The following is a 17,582-nucleotide window of genomic DNA, read 5'->3' on the forward strand; positions in this document are numbered from 1 at the left end:
CGGGGGTCACTGGGGATCATCCAACACCGATCCTCCCATGGGGGATGGAGCTGGAGCAGAGCACGAAGCTCTTCCCACACTCGGGGCACTCACAGGGCTTCCCTTAGTGGTGCCTACGTTGGTGTTTGGACAAGTGAGAGCTCTGTGAGAAGCTCTTCCCACACTCAGGACACTCGTAGGGCCTCTCCCCAGTGTGGATGCGCCGGTGGACAGTGAGGGTGGAGTTGTGCTTGAATCCCTTCCCGCAGTCGGGGCAGCGGAAGGGCCTCTCCTCTGTGTGAATCCGCTCATGTAGGAGGAGATTGGAGCTTCTCTGAAACCTCTTCCCGCACTTGGGACACTCGTAGGGCCTCTCCCCAGTGTGGACGCGCTGGTGCATTCTCAAGCCAGAGCTATGCCCAAAGCTCTTCCCACATTCCAAGCAGGTGTAGGGCCTTTCCCCTGTGTGGCTCACCTTGTGCCGCATCAGGCTGGAGCGCTGGCGGAAGCTCTTCCCGCATTCCCCACATTCATAGGGTTTTTCCCCAGTGTGGACCAGCACATACTGCATCAGATTAAAGATCGTCATGAATCCCTTCTCACATTCCCCACATTTGTAGGGCCGTTCCCCAGTGTGGATCCTCTGGTGTCGGATCAGCTCGGAGCTCCAGCTGAAACCCTTCCCACATTCCAAGCACTTGTGGGGCTTCTCCCCTCCAGGAGACCTCTCCACCAGCTCTGAGCTCCGCCTGCATCTCCAGCCTCCTTCCTGGCTCGAGGAGGGTCTTTGCTCCTCACAGCTCACTAGGCTGGGTTTGCAGCCCCTCGTCCCACGGGATCACCGGGGCTTTTCTTCCTCCTCCATCTGTTCACACCTTGGGAAGGAAAAATTCTGGTTTGGGGAAAAAAACAAGAGGGGAGTGCCTTGAGTTGCAGGTCCCTCCTTGCCCAAGTGGAAACCAGGAAATTATTGGGCATATGATGCCTGCAAGAACCTACAAAATACCAAGATTCAGCCTAAAAATCCTCCAAAACATCATGACACAGATAAAAAACTCCGCATAACAGCAAGATTTACCCAAAACCTCCTCCAAAATATAAGCATTCAGCCCCTGCAAAAAACACCAAAGCACCAACATTTAACCCAGTAATGCCCAGAAACACCAAGATGCACCCCTGTGGAAATCGTGGATCCCCCTCCCCGGTCGCTTGCTGAATGTGGCGAGGGCAATGCTCCTGGGGCTGGGGGTTCCTCCTTTCAAAGTGCAACTCAGGAAGTCATTGGGCATCTTGTGTCTGTAAGAACCTCCAAAACACAACGATTCAGCACAAAAATTATCCAAACATCAAGACACAGATCAAAAACTCCCCAAAAAGCAAGTTTCAGCCCAAATCCCTTCCAAAATATAAAGATTCAGCCCCTGCAAAAAATCAAAGCACCAGCATTTAGCCCAATAAAGCTCACAAACACCAAGATTCAGCCCTGTGAAAATCATGGATGGTCCTCTTCAGTCACCTGCTGCATGTGAGGGGAGCAACGCTCCTGGGGCTGGGGCAGAGGCTGCAGATACAGGGAGGAGTGGAACATTGTGCTGCTTCCTGTTTCTGCTCCTCCTCTGGTATCCCTACTCTTCCTCACAGGCCTCTTCCTCCCATTATTCATCTTTTTCCTGCACAATCCCACCTGCTCCTTCCACAGGCATCCTTTGACCATTTTGTTCTTCAACCCTGCTTCTCCTTCCCTTCTCCTGCTGCCCCCAGGCCCAGCACCCACTGCCGGCTCCCTCTTCCCCCCAAACCCACAGCATCCCAGCGCAGGGGCAGCGATGGAGCTGGGGCAGCTCGGGCTGGGGCAGCGCTGGGCTCTCGGCCGCTCCCGCCCGCACTCGCTCCCCACTGCAGCCGCTGCCGCCACCACAGCGCGGGGGGGCCCGGCCTTGGCGCTCCCCCCCTCCCACCTCCCCAAATTCCCATCCAGGGGGGCGCTGGGGCCAGGAGACAGACGAGTGACAGATCAGGGGGGCTGGGAAGAGTCGGCAGCCAGAGAGCACTGAAAATCTCAGCAGGGACTACAGTGGGATCTTCGGGGACTAAACATGGCAGGGCACCCATGGAGGGTAGAAAGGGAAAGCCAGGAAAGGCTCCTGGCTAAAGGGATGATGATCCCAAAATATCTCTGAAGGGTCCCAGGGGAGCATCTTGAGGAAGTTTGCACATTCTCCCAGAGGTAATCAAGGACATGGACACCCAGGGGGGGCAATAAGGGAATTCGAGAAGGGATTTAGACAACAAGGGATGGAGGTGTTGGTGTGCTGGGAAGGGACTGGGTGAAGGGGAGTGTGCAGGAATATGGTTCAGGCAAGAAGAAGCAGCAGGAATCTATGTGGGAAGAAAAAGGATGATGACAAAGACAAAGAAGAGAAAAATACTGAGGATGGGGATGTTTTTCAGCAGGATTTTATCCTCTAAAGGTGGCAGCTGCTGCAGATCCTTTGTATCCCCGGTTGCCAGGACAGGCACACAAGGAGGTCAGGATTGCAGGGGGTTTCTCTGTGCTGGGCAGCGGCAGGAGCGGGCGCAGAGGGGCGGCACCGGGAGCACGGGCTGGGGGCCTGTGGGGAGCTGCGGGGCCGGGCCGGGGCTGTGGGGCAGCCGGGGCTCAGCGCCGGGCGCTGCCTGAGCCCAGCACCCCCCGGCAATTGCAGGCCCGGCAGTGGCCCCCGGCCCCCAGGAGGCTGCGGGACGCCCCGGCCGCTGCCCGGCCCCGTGGAGCTGCCGGCCCTGCCCGCCGGGGGGGCCGCGTTTGGACACTGCGGCAGGACAGGCACCGGCTCTGGGATACGGGCTGGCCACGGCAGCCACAGCACAAGGAGCAGCAGGACAAAGGAACAGCTGGGAAATGGGGATTGGACGTGCAAGCATCCAGATTAGCTTTTAAGCATTTTCCTTGGGTCAGTGCAGAAAGGAATGATTTAGCAGAAAGCTCAGCAGCTGTCAGAGGATGAGCACCCCCAGGCACTGAGGGGGCTGCAGGAGGGGCAGAAGAAGCCCCTGGAGCACTTGGTCACAAAGGCACAGCAGGGGAATGCAAGAAGGGATGAGGAAAAGGCCAAGGGGAAGGCAAAGGCCATGGCAGAGTTTCTACAGCCCCTGAGGGATGAACCCCAGGGCCCAAGGGGGCCCCAGCACCCAGGGGCTCTCACATCCTTACACCATCTTCAACCAGGTGCCCTCCTCACACTGACACCATTCAGTCCTTGATGGCAAAGATGCTTTCTGGGGATGCCCACTTACACAGGATGGTAAACTGGATTTTGCCTTTGAGTGGGAACAAGAGGTAGAAGGGAAAATGGAAACGACATGGACGGTCCTTCTGCAGGGATGCACGGAAGCACCAGCCTTATTGGGGCAAGCCTTGTAGAAAATATCACAAGAATTTACCCCACCCCAGGGATTGGGTTAATGCAGGATGTGGATGACTTGCTGCAGTCAGGAGGACAAGAAGTGGTAGAAGAAGCCTCTGTGAAATCGCTGAATGTTCAGGCTAAAAAACGTCTTTGAGTATATGAAAAAAAGGAGCAAATGTTGGAGTAAAAGGTAAAATATTTGGGACATATTTTGACTAAAGATTTGTGGTGTATTGACCCGGAGAGGGTCCGGAGACGCTCAGAAGTCATCCAGGACTGAAAAGGAGGTGTAAGAATTCTGAGCATTATTAGGAAATTGCAGGACCTGGATTGAGGATTCTTTCTTCTACCCATAACATTGTATCACTTTCTAAACCCCAATAGCCTCAAGGCTGTGGTATGGCAGGACGAAAGGAAGAAAACCTGAAAAAATGAACAATAACAAAATGATTGGTGCCCCACCTATGGCTCTTCCCGACTCAGAAAATAAATTTGAATCCTAGGTGTCTTATGAGTACATATTAAATTATTGGCTTTTTGAAAATATTAAAATGAATGCTCTATGTTGAAAAACTTTCCTGTATGAACATAGTTTCTTTTAGCTTTGCTATTAACAGAACTTATAAACAATAGTGATAAATATATTTTTTTGGACTACAACATTTTGATGTAAAAAGCTTTTGTTCATTTAACTAACTCAGAGAATGGTAAAAAAGATAATCAGGAAATTCTTCACATTCTTGGACTCTGGGACACCAGAGCCCTAGGGAGGGAAAAATTAATGATTTACAGGTTGGGGAGAATGATTGTGAATAATGCATGAAGGTCTATGAATATGCAACATGTTGCTGCATTTAGGAAGTGTTTTCTGAGTCAGTGTGTGCCCTTGGCTGAAGGCCAAGCATCCGGCCATTATAACCTTTGGCCAGAGCCAGGGCAGATATTCAATTCTCTCCCTTGGAATGGATCTTTGCAATTCCTTACCCTGGGAATTCTCCACCTAGTGCGGGCTGGAGATAAGGGATGTATATTTCAAGCAGTCTGTGGCCAGAATCCTGTCTCTTGTGAAATCTCTGCCACAGGAAGCTGGGCTGGCACAGAGCCTGCCTTGGCACTTTGCTGTTCACAGCATCCACCCAGGACTCTGCCTCTCAATTACACTCACACACTGGGCTGCCTGCGATTCCACTGTTGGAAAATATACCAACTTTAAATTTTTTTACATTCCATTTTACTAGTCAGGCTCGGTTTGCCTTTCTCTCAGGAAAGAAATTCTAAAAGGTATTTTTTATGGACTGTTAGACCACTCAACAGAGATGAGTTTAACATCTCATCAGACTGGGAATAGCCCAAAAGATATCCACAAACATAACAAACATCAACAAAACATCAATGAAACATCAGCAAACATCAAGGAACACCCACCCCAGACACTGCCCCGCCACAGATGGAGACACCTGGTCTGGAAAAGACTGAGAAGGAAATCCAGGAGTGGGACCTCATTAACATCACAGGAGGAGAAATCCAGGTCCAATAGGAAACTAAACACTAAGAACTACACAACCTGGAAGCAGTAAACACTAAACCAATGGATTTCAATGGGTTCAGACTGTAAAATTTCAGGAAAAATCTAGCAAAATTCACATCTCATGGAATGATTTTCTCTGCACGCCCGGTCTATGTGTGGATGAAATTATTTCTGTTGCACATCCTGACCAGAATAAAGTAATGCCTTAACTCTCTAACACTAAAGATATTGCTGGAGAGCTTTTTATTGTCCCTGCAGTTTCAGTGACAAGATTACACCATGAGAAAAATTTTCACATTAATCCTACTTTTAGATTGTCAGTTAGGTTTGGGCCAGGGGTGTGACAACCAATTTTTACTCCTAGGAGAAGAGGCAGAAAAGACTTGATTGCATTGGAATATTTTTCTATATATTTGTGGTGGCTCTCAATGACGGCAGAATTTTGGAATGGATCTTTAGAAGCTCACCTTTAAGTTGCATTTTGCAAACCTAGAAGAGTATTAATGGTGAGGCTTTAACGCATAAACTGTTAATAAAAAATCGTTAAAAAAATAGAAAAGAAAAATAAAGCAGGTTGTGAGGGTGGACGTGTGAATCCCCTAATAGCTGCTCTGAAAGAAAATCCTAGTTCCAGGCAGCCAGGAGAGGAGTTTTAGAAATGCAAATTAACATTGCTCTGGAAATGTGTGGACAATGCCCCAGGGCCTTCTTGCCAGGGGGAGGAATTTCCCTGAGTCCATCTGCCCCTCACCCCCAGCTCTGCCTGCTTGCACAGATGGAATTTGCACAACTAAAGGCAGAGCCCATAGTGAGGATATCTGACTGCAACAGAAACTGGTTAAGCTGCAAAGGGAAACAGCAAACGGAGAATATTGAGCAAATTTCATGAAAAAAAAGTGTGGGGGGATCATCCCTCTCCCCAAAGCAATGAGGTGTTTTTGCTAGTCCAGAGAAATGAGTTGGGAATCCAAACATTTTGTAATTTCATAAGATAAAAGTGGTCAATTGATGCAGCCGTGGCAGGAGGAGCACCCCAAAAAGGGAAAAAGATGAACAGACACCAGAACAAATGCTACAACACCATGGACCAGCCCCTGGGATCCCTAACGAGTTCATATCAGGACACAGAAAACCCATCCATAATTTGAGTGGCATAATTAGGTTAAAAAGTATCCTTGAAATAATAACCAAGGAGACAGCTCCAGCTCCTGACCTTCCTGCTGACCAAGCCGCTGAAATGAGGAACGAGACATTTCACCATGGGATGGGATCAGATTATCTACTTACAGAAGAAGGAGGAGTTTGTGGAAAATTAAATGACGCAAACGGCTGTTTGCAAACAGATGATAACCGAAAAGGGGTGAAACAGATAGCAAAGGAAATATGAAAATATCTCGTATTCCGGAGAAAGGATGGGAATGGGACACGTTTTCGTGGTTCCCTGGCAGACCATGGCTTAAACGAATGCTGCTGCTCCTCTGACGTGCTGCAGCAACTCTCAGCTTTTTACCATGCACGACCCCTTGCTCCAAAGAGGACACAGGAAAAGAAATTGAGTCAATGGAAATTAAAAGTCTGTAAAGGCAATTCTTGAGAATATGAGAGAAGGAAGGATTGAAAGCAGTAAGATTAATATCGTAGTAGGAGTGAATATTAAGAGGGACATGCAGTAGGCGGATCGGAAATTCTGAACCTTCCAAGTATCTCAGCCAGAGGGGAAAGGGAGAGGGAGATGCAGACGGGAAAATGAGGATAAAAAGGAGGCGGCGCTTTAGAGACCGCATGGCAAATGCCGCATGGCCTCTCTCTTTGATCATCAATAAAGTCACTTTTACAGGACTCCTCTGTCTCCTTTGGGCACACAAACCTCTGGCCACGGGAATTTTCCCGCACAGCCCCGGGCACAGGGCAGACACCTCTGTGCCACCCACAGCAACCGGGACGAGCCAGCGCTGCTCCGGCACCGGCTCCTGCCGAGGCCCCAGCGGGAAGGAGACCGCGGGCAGCCGCTCCCGCAGCGCCCTCAGCCCAGCGCCAACACGGGCCGGCACCGGCACAACCAACCCGCCAGAGCCCCCTGCCGCCCCCTCGGCCCGCAGCGAGCCCCGAGCCCCCGCACAACCGAGCGCGGCTCCCACCTGCGCTGGGGCCGCCTCCGAGCTCCGCCGCCGCCTGTGGCTGAGGAATTCGATGGGATGTGTTGCCTTAACCTTTCTGACCACTCCCAGCCCATCTATGCCAGCATTCAAGCCCTGAAAGAAGGTGTCAATAAACTTCGGGTAGATCATGGGTACGACTGGCTGAACTGGCTCTTAGGGCACTGGGGACTCACTGGCTGGGTTAGGAATTTAGTTAAAATAGGTTTGTATGTATTAGGCATCATATTATGCATTGTAGTAGTTATTCCTTGTATTTTACAGTGTGTTAAGAATTTAATAGACAAATCGCTTAAGAGTGTATTTTTAGTTAAAAGAAACGGGGGAGGTGTGGATATGGGTAATGCAAATGAGACTGATAGTACTGCAGATTTAATCAGCAAATGCAGCCTGACAACGAGGAAGCCTGGCAAGAGCAAACAGAGACCTGACTGCAAGAGGACTGGATCAAGTGTGGGTTATGGGAAATAAGATTTTACTAAGTCCACATGTAAAGTTTGTCTATGTGAGAGTTTGTCTGTGTAAGGTTTGTCTATGTGATTGCAGTAAAATATTACCAGCCTTCCTGTAAATGGTATATAAGCACATGTAGTGCTCAGTAAAAATTGGATTTTGATCACCATTCAGTGTCCCCGTCTCTCTCTCATCGCCGATAGTTCAAGTACTCCCAGTGGGCTCCTGGAAAGAGAATGGTGGCACATCTACTGCCTGCTACCCCCCTCTAGGCAATATTCAACTGTTTAGTTCACAGACTCATCTTCCAGCACTCTTAGTGGGGTCAGCAGAGCCACTTCCCACTGGTGGGGGCAAAGAGCACCCTCTGTGCCTTTGTGGTGGGAGCAGACAGTGTTGTCTCAAAGAAAAGGTCAAAAAGAGACCAAGCTGGACCTCTGCCTCCTGTCCCTCACCCCACAAGGGCAGGAGGGCACTAAACTGAACACTTTTAAAATTTTTTTTCTGTCCTGTCATTTCCAGGAGCTTGACTAGCTCGAAGGAGAGGATTAGAAGGATTTCATGAGGATCACTGCCAGTGCACAGCACACATGGCATCCCTCACCCCTTGCATCATCCTGGGATGGAGGGGTAGGAACCAACAACAGCCCTACCCCACTGCTCCAGAAGCCAAAACCCCCATGCAAGCATTTAGTTATGCCCTTCTTAGAGAACCACATTGAGAGGAATGTTGAATTTTTTCTTTCCAAATGAGTTGTGGATCAACCTGTAGATAAGGCTAGCACTGAGAGATAAAAGAAACAATGGGATGGATTCCACTGATTGATGAATGGAAAAAGATATTTGCCTTTACAAACAAACTGTAGGGCTGCTGATAAATGAAATTGGACATTGAAAGATGAAAGAAGCAACGGGGGAGAAAACTATGAATTCTGTAAGAATTAAAAATTAAAAGGGAGGGTTATACGTTAGAGGGGAATTTCAGGTATCAGGCGTTCCAGGAAGTCTGTGCCTCTCAAGTACCTCAGCCAATGGGGAAAGAGAGAGGGAAATGAGGCCAGGAAAATAGGATAAAAAGGAGGCTGTGTCCTCCAAAAATTTGAGAGATCCCAGGGGAATGTCCCATGACCTCTCCCTTTATTCCAATAAAGTCTCCTTTTTGGACATAAAACTCTGGTGTTTGAGGATTAATTTTCCTGACAGAAAGCACTTTGGGATTCTTACCTGCACAAGCTCGTGCAGTGCCTCAGTCATAAGTGCCTCAGAAATATCAGAAGTGTGTCTTCTTCAGAGTGTGGTCACAAGGGTTCAGAGTTGGAGCCAGTTCTGCAGGCAGGCTGATGAATAGTCTGGGGCTCCTCTGCAGAGCCCCATTCATTCTGGGGCTGCTTTCTGCTGGTTCTGCTGGACTGGCTCGACTGAAACACACACCCAATTAACAGCAGTTAAATTACTCTGGCATAAAACAGTGGGGAACAGGCAGAGCAGTGAAGGGCAGCATGGACCAGTTGTTCTGGCAGGTCTGACGAGGTCTGGTTTGATACAGCACTCACAGAACTCTGCTCCACTTGCAGTAGATGACTGTTCCTCTTCACAATATCCAGCAAGGCAGGTCAAAGACACTTTTACCATTTTCATCTTCAAAAGGGAGAAGAAATCAGCAGCAAACATGAAGTAACCAGTCAGAGGTCCTGGGCAGAAACAAAAGAACAAAGAGTGATGGAAAAAACCAGGTGGAGCAGGGATCCTTATCTCTGTGGGAGATATCCTGTGCTAATGGGCCATCTGTTAAAACCAGGTGGGGCAGTGTTCTTTATCTTTTCCACAACCCATCCTTCCTCCAGGAAGATATCTTCTGTTAATGGGCCATTGAGTGCCACTGCATGACTGATAAAATTCCATCATCCCATTGGGAGATGCTCCAGCCAGGGGGAGGAGCCAAGCCTTTCCTACCTAGATAAAATCTGAGATTTGGAGCACCAAGGCAGCCCTTACCCACCGGATTCCAGAGGACAAGAGCTACCAGACCTTTCTACAGCATCACTACTACAACAAGACCACTTCATCTGGACTGCTACCACCACCCTAACTAGCGGGGTGTCAGGTTGTATTCTGATTCTGTCAGTTGTTTTCTTTTGTACTATTGCATGGATTTTATTTCTCTTTTTTTTCCTATCAATTTGTATTTCTGACTTGGAGTCTCTCACTAGTTTTGCTTTCAAAGCAGCACAAGTTTGGAGGGGATTTTGGCTGAATCTTGATATTTGAGGAGTTTTTGGTCCCTGTCTTAAAGTCTGGAAGATTTTGGGTGGGAATCTTGGTGTTTGGGAGGTTATTACAGACACAAGATGCTCAATGACTTCCAGAGATGAGCTTGGGCGAGGAGGAACACCCAGTTTATGGAGCTCTCTTCTTGTTATTTCCCCCTAAACCAGGAATTTTCATTCCTCAGGTGTGCGGGGATGGAGGCAGAAAAGCCCTGGAGATCTCTCGCGAGGAGGGGCTGCAAACCCAGCCCAGGGAGCTGCGAGGAGGAAAGACCCTCCCTGAGCCGGGAAGGCAGCCGGAGATCCAGGCAGAGCTCAGAGCTGGTGGAGAAGCCTCATGGAGGGGAGAAGCCCCACAAGTGCTTGGAATGTGGGATTAATTTCAGGTGGAGCTCTGATCTGATGCGGCACCAGAGGATGCACACTGGGGAGAAGCCCTTCGAGTGTGGGGAATGTGGGAAGAGCTTCACAAGGATCTCTCACTTGATGTGGCACCAGGTGATCCACACTGGGGAAAGGCCCTACACCTGCTTGGAATGTGGGATGAGCTTTGGGTGGAGCTCTGCCCTGAGAAAACACCAGCGCATCCACACTGGGGAGAGGCCCTACGAGTGTCCCAAGTGTGGGAAGAGGTTTCACACCAGCTCCAATCTCCTCATGCATGAGCGGATTCACACCGAGGAGAGGCCCTTCCGCTGCCCCGACTGCGGGAAGGGATTCAAGCACAACTCCCATCTCACTGTCCACCGGCGCATCCACACTGGGGAGAGGCCCTACGAGTGTCCTGAGTGTGGGAAGAGCTTCTCAGACAACTCAGTCTTGACCCGACACCAACGGAGGCTCCACTAAGGGAAGCCCTGTGAGTGTCCCGAGTGTGGGAAGAGCTTCATGCTCTGCTCCAGCTCCATCTCCCATGGGAGGATGGGTGTTGGATGATCCCCGGTTGGGCAGAACCCTGGTGATCCGTGGTCCTGGTGATCCCCATTGGGTGGGGGAAGAGGTTGGAGATATTCCTTTCCCTTCTCCTTGTGCTGCTCTGATTTGGTTGTAATAAATTCCGTTTCTGTGCCCAGGCTGGGTCTGTTGTTCCCATGCAGGTGCTTGGGGTGGGATCTCTCCCGTTACTTCTCTCAACTACCAGGTATCTCCTCAGCCAATCAGAGAAGGCACCAAAATAATTGAGCCAATCAGAGCACGCGACGCTGATGACTCCTCAGGCAGTCCCAGAGCGCCCAGAGCTCCTCACCTGGACTCCACCCGCGCCCCGCCCCCAGCGCCCCCCGCCAGGAGAATTTGGGGAGGGGGGGTGTCAGACCCTGGCCATGGGGCGTGTGGGGCAGCTGGGGCCCTACTGGTGCCACTGGGAGCCCCCCGGGCTGGGGGCGCATGGCTCTCGGGTGAGCGGGAGGGCCGGGAAGGTGTCCCAATCGGCGGTTAATCGAGGCGGGAGTCGTGATGATTCGTTTTGATCTCAGAGTTACAAAAGACAACAACAGAAGGACAAATCAGTTTGCTCAAAAAATATTACACTGTATTGAGGGCCAACAACTCAGTTTTGTGATAGAAGGAGAGTTAAAGAGAGAGAGAAAGGGGTGAATCATGGTTTTAAAAAGTTAGGATTTTTGCTAAGGGTAAAAGTAGTTTCCATGACCAAGATGTAAGTTAGGTAGGTAAATGCTAAGTTAATAATTACTAGATGCTTAGGCAAGAGCTAATTGGTATAATTATCTGCTATTATGAATTTATGTATAGGAGAACATAAAATAATAAACTGTTAATCACAAAGCACAAGGCCTTGGATTGTTCCAGGGGGTCACAGAGACTTGATGAAGACTCTCCTGACTTCATCCTTTGAGACCACCGACCCAATTCAAGAGAAGAACTGCGCACGCGTGAAGGACGAATGGGCTCATTTTAATATGGGATGGGGATGGGAGGTGCTGGGGTTATGCACATGTATTGTATGTAAGATCTTGGGCAATAAATAGAGGGCAAAGAACCTTGTTCGGGGCGGTCACGCCTTTGGGAGGTGACTCCCGTGCCGGTGAATAAACACACCACTTTGTCACTTTAATTAGTTACAGTGCCTTTGTCCGTGATTATTCCGGTTTTTAAGGATTCAGGCCCCGGCTCAGGGGGTATCACAGCCCCCCCGTTCCCCGCTGTGGCGCTTTCCCACCCCTCTTTCGGGTGGCTGCAGCCCCCGCTGCTCAGCGCCGCCGGCTCAGGCTCCCGTTCTCCCCGCGGGGCCCGGAGCTTCCCCCCCGCCGTCTGCTGCCCGACTTGGGAGCTGCCTCTGCACTGCAGCCACAGGCGGCTCTGCGCTCATTTCGTCCCAAATCATTTTCCGGTGATGATTATCCACTTCTTCACTGATTTGAGGCTTATCAGCTGTTGCAGACGCTGGGATGATGGTACAATGTTGTAGTGCTTGGTAATCCTGTAATTTCAGATGTGTTATTAATTATATCTGTTATCAGAAATGTTTTATATTGTTGTATCTGAATTATTCCCGATTGCTGTAAGTGTTTGGTTTTACTATATATATTGTTTTGTTTTGATGTTCCCTTCATGTTCAGTGCAAGAGTCACGCATGCTGTTTTTAAAACAAAGAAGGGGAAATTAACACCTAAGGAAATATGAATAGTGCAATATTTATACAAAAAAAAAAGAAAATATTTTAGGTAAACCTCATCAATTGAATTTACAAAGACTAATTAAGTCATTAACTTAAGGAGAAGGTATGCATGTGTTTTTATCATCAAGTTCAAAGTAGTCACCTCTTCATTCAGCCAAACATCAATTGCCTCCAAGAAAACGAAGCCCAGTGAAAAGAAAAAGAACCTAATCACCATGCAGCCTTCGTGGCCAGAACAAAACCAGAAGCAGGACTGCCAAGACATGGCTGTGTCTGGAAATTTACAGGCAAATTGCCAACAAAAGCCTTGTGTCATCATCATGGTATAGTGTTCCTACTAACCTTCTTCAGTTATTCCCTGTTCCAGGATCAAAGAGCACATTCAGTGATGTCAAAGATTAACATTTCCAGCTAATGGACTATTTGGACTTTAAAACAATGGTCATTTATTTCCATTTCCCTAGGAGACATTGGACATTATGCTTTTGTTTTCTCATGCTGTGAAACCCTGGGTCAATGACATGATAGAATTTGCTAAGTTTTGTTGATTGTAATCGGTCTTTTGTGTATCTTTTCCCATATCTAAGAGATAACCAGTGATAACCTTAATGAGATAACACCCTCACAAGAGAGAGCTATTTTAACATCAGAACATATGAGCCTTCTTTGAATTAATGAAAAAGGGTGAGATGTTGCAGTCAGGTAGACAATTTATAAAAGGCTTCATAAAATCAGGTCTTGCTCTCTGCTAAATTAATAGCTAGCCTGTCACTTCTTCTATGTGCAGCTAATTAACTTGCTTGTACCCATGTGAAAACAATCTTAAACCTGAAAACAATTAACACAACAAGCTATTCTGGTAAGAGAACCATTTGCACCTGCAAGAAATAAGAAATCTGTCCTGCTGGGGACAAGGACGTTCATTCCCTTCCAGGAGCCCAATGCCCGGCTGGGGCTCCAGGGCAGGGGGTCCTTGAGCAGCTGCCCCAGAACCTCCGCCAGGGTCTCCCAGCGCAGCCGGAGCCGCTCGGCCTGGGGTCCCCAAAGGCCTCAGCGAGCCCCAAGTCCCTGCCAGGAACCCTCAACTCCCTCCAAGCCAGCATCCCCCACAGCCCCTGCAAGTTCCCCCCATGGCACCGGCCATGGCCGTGTCCCCACATGTCACTGGCCATGTCCCACCATGTCCTCACCCATGGCTGTGTCCCCACCATGTTTCCATCCCTGTCACTGTCCCCCACATCTCCATCCATGCCTGTGTCCCCCCATGTCCCCACGAATGGCCACATCCCCCTCCATGTCCATGTGTCCCCATGTCACTCTCCATGTCTGTGTCCCACCATGTCATTGTCCCCCCATGTCCCCACCCATGTCTCAGTTCAGTGTCTTTATTTTTACCCCAGTGTTGGATGTTTAAAAGGGATGAAGAGAAATGAAAAGCAAATCAAGACTAAAAGAAAAGGATTTCTGCGTCCCTGCTGGCTGAGAACCCATGCAATTGGCTAGGAGGAAAGAACCTTTTTTGTAGGAGTTTCCACCCCACTGTCTCCAAAATCTTGGTCTTTGCCTCAATTCACCAGGATTTGACTGCAGAAGACACCCCTGGAAAATAGGAAATCAAAATCCTGGAATCCCTGAGGCTGGAAAAAGACCTTCAAGACCATTCAGGATTCCTTGATGCCAGGAGAAGATAGCATAGAACACAGAAGATTTTCTGGGGTTGAAAGTCAAAAATTCCACTCTTCCCAAGGAATTCCCAATGTTGATTTCTGTTCACAATGGACGTTCCTGCCCCTGCATTCATCCAGGCGTCCACAGGGGATGGAGCTGGAGCAGAGCACGAAGCTCTTCCCACACTCGGAGCACTCACAGGGCTTCCCTTAGTGGTGACTCCGTTGGTGTTTGGTCAAGGTTGAGCTGTGTGAGAAGCTCTTCCCACACTCAGGACACTCGTAGGGCCTCTCCCCAGTGTGGATGCGCCGGTGCCTGATGAGGGTGGACTTGTGCTTGAATCCCTTCCCGCAGTCAGGGCAGAGGAAGGGCCTCTCCTCTGTGTGAATCCGCTCATGCATGAGGAGATTGGAGCTGGTGTGAAACCTCTTCCCACACTTGGGACACTCGTAGGGCCTCTCCCCGGTGTGGATGCGCTGGAGTTTTCTCAGGGCAGAGCTCCACCCAAAGCTCATCCCACATTCCAAGCAGGTGTAGGGCCGTTCACCTGTGTGGATCACCTGGTGCTTCATCAGATCAGAAATCGTCCTGAAGACTTTCCCACATTTCCCACACTTGTAGGGCTTTTCCCCAGTGTGGATCATCTGGCGTTGGATCAGCCTGGAGCTCTGGCTGAAACCCTTCCCACATTCCAAGCACTTGTGGGGCTTCTCCCCTCCAGGAGGCTTCTCCACCAGCTCTGAGCTCTGCCTGGATCTCCGGCCGCCTTCCCGGCTCAGGGAGGGTCTTTCCTCCTCGCAGCTCCCTGGGCTGGGTTTGCAGCCCCTCCTCGAGAGAGATCTCCGGGGCTTTTCTGCCTCCATCCCCGCACACCTGAGGAATGAAAATTCCTGGTTTAGGGGGAAATAACAAGAAGAGAGCTCCATAAACTGGGTGTTCCTCCTTGCCCAAGTTCATCTCTGGAAGTCATTGAGCATCTTGTGTCTGTAATAACCTCCCAAACACCAAGATTCCCACCCAAAATCTTCCAGACTTTAAGACAGGGACCAAAAACTCCTCAAATATCAAGATTCAGCCAAAATCCCCTCCAAACTTGTGCTGCTTTGAAAGCAAAACTAGTGAGAGACTCCAAGTCAGAAATACAAATTGATAGGAAAAAAAAGAGAAATAAAATCCATGCAATAGTACAAAAGAAAACAACTGACAGAATCAGAATACAACCTGACACCCCGCTAGTTAGGGTGGTGGTAGCAGTCCAGATGAAGTGGTCTTGTTGTAGTAGTGATGCTGTAGAAAGGTCTGGTAGCTCTTGTCCTCTGGAAACCAGTGGGTGAGGGCTGCCTTGGTGTTCCAAATCTCAGATTTTATCTAGGTAGGAAAGGCTTGGCTCCTCCCCCTGGCTGGAGCATCTCCCAATGGGATGATGGAATTTTATCAGTCATGCAGTGGCACTCAATGGCCCATTAACAGAGGGTATCTCCCACACAGATAAGGATCACTGCTCAGCCTGTTTTTTCCACTACTCTTTTGTTCTTTTATTTCTTCCCGGGATCTCTGACTGGTTACTTCATGTTTGCTGCTGATTTCTTCTCCCTTTTGAAGATGAAAATGGTAAAAGTGTCTTTGACCTGCCTTGCTGGATATTGTGAAGAGGAACAGTCATCTACTGCAAGTGGAAGTGTCACAGGCGGAGCAGAGTTCTGTGAGTGCTGTATCAAACCAGACCTCGTCAGAGCTGCCAGAACAACTGGTCCATGCTGCCCTTCACTGCTCTGCCTGTTCCCCACTGTTTCATGCCAGAGTAATTTAACTGTTGTTAATTGGTTGTGTGTTTCACTCGAGCCAGTCCAGCAGAACCAGCAGAAAGCAGCCCCAGAATGAATGGGGCTCTGCAGAGGAGTCCCAGACTATTCATCAGCCTGCCCGCAGAACTGGCTCCAACTCTGAGCCCTTGTGACCACACTCTGAAGAAGACACACTTCTGATATTTCTGAGGCACTTATGACTGAGGCACTGCACGTGCTTGTGCAGGTAAGAATCCCAAAGTTCTTTCTTACTTCAGGAAAAACCCTGCAGCAGTGCATACCCAGCATCTGCTATCAGCACATCCTGGCTGCACGTGCAGGAGAAGCAGCAGCAGCATTGTACACGTGGGTTTGTTAAGCTGAACTCCCCTACACTTTGAACAGTGCTCATCACAAACATATTTAATGGCACACCGATGCCTTACATTTCTCCTAAAAGCCTCCCTTGTAACTAAACTTTGCTAGAAAGTTCATGCCGAGGATGAACGAGCAACTTCGGTCTCATTCCGGAGGTGGAGGGGTTCTAAACACTGACTTTCCGAGAGCAGCATTTCTCCTGAAGAGCTCGGGGCCACCCGAGCCGCCGCCGGGAGCGCGGTGCAGAAGCCGGCCCGGACTCAGCCGCAGCGCCGGGCACCGCGCATCGCTGCTCTGCAGGGCGGCCCGCACGTCCTCCAGCAGCTGCCGCAGGCTGCCCTTCTCCTGCTGCAGCTCGGCCATGCGCTCCTCGGCCCGCTCCAGCGCCACCATCTCCTCGCAGCGCTCTCGGGAGCAGGGCCCCGGCGGCCGCCGCTCGGGCTCGGCGGGGGCTGCGCGGGCGGATGTGGCTCTCGATGTGCTCGCCCTCCCGGCCCAGCGGCAGCCGCGGCCCCGCGCGGGTGCTGAAGTGTCCGCGGAGCCGCGCGTGGAGCTGACGGAAGGTGAGCTCGGCCCAGAGCCCGTCCCACAGCCCCGCGCACTCCTCGGGCTCCGCCGCCTCCTCCGGCGCCAGCGCCCGGCACAGCGTGCGGGACTCCTCGCCGGGGGTGCGGCCCGGCCCGGCGCAGTCCCGCTGCTGGAAGATCTCCTGCAGGGACTGCTCCGGGCCGCTGGCCAGCACGACCATCTCGTTCTCCACGCCGCGCTCCAGCCCGTAGCGGTGGGCGAGGGCGCTGAGCAGCCACTGCGTGCGCCGGGCCGGCCGCCCGGAGGGGTCCCAGCCCTCAGGCGGCTCCATCGCGCCCGCCCGGCCCGCGGCGCTGCCCGAGCATCCTGAGCGCCGCCCGCCCGAGCGCTCGGCCCCGGCCCCGGCACGGAGCGCCCGGCTCGCCCCGCACGGAGCCGCGTCCGCCTTTGTCCGGCAGGAGCAGGGACTCGGGCAAAGCGGGCAGGTGCCGTCCTGCTCCCTTTGTCTGCCAAGCCCGAGCCCCAAGTGTGGTTCTTATTTCTTAGCTAATTTCTCCCTGGTTTCTCTCTAACACAAGCAAGACAATTGCATCGCACAATCCAGTTTGACAAGTAAGGCTTGTGAACGAGTGAGTGCTTCCACTAAATTAAAAACCCGATATGCTTGAATGTCAACCTTCTGTTCTCTCAGGCTCCTCACCTCTGTAGATGAGGTGACTTCCCGGTATTGGTATGTGGGTGTTAAGGGGTCTGTGTTAGAGATGAGTAAGTGTTCAACTCGTTCAAAGGAGCTGCC

At 50.6% G+C, this 17,582-nt stretch overlaps 1 protein-coding gene across 1 annotated transcript in view; it reads right to left on the reverse strand.

The window, feature by feature from the left end:
- The window catches only part of LOC148218014 (uncharacterized), a 199,749-nt gene that overhangs the window by 87,382 nt on the left and 94,785 nt on the right, over positions 1–17,582 (reverse strand). Inside the window, 2 exon segments of the mRNA XM_088158029.1 lie at positions 132–728; positions 14,265–14,814. Coding sequence (XP_088014155.1) covers positions 132–728; positions 14,265–14,814 — 1,147 coding nt within the window.

The sequence above is a fragment of the Sturnus vulgaris genome, unplaced genomic scaffold (genome assembly GCF_052056855.1).
Source record: "Sturnus vulgaris isolate bStuVul1 unplaced genomic scaffold, bStuVul1.hap1 Scaffold_195, whole genome shotgun sequence".
NCBI lineage: Eukaryota > Metazoa > Chordata > Aves > Passeriformes > Sturnidae > Sturnus > Sturnus vulgaris.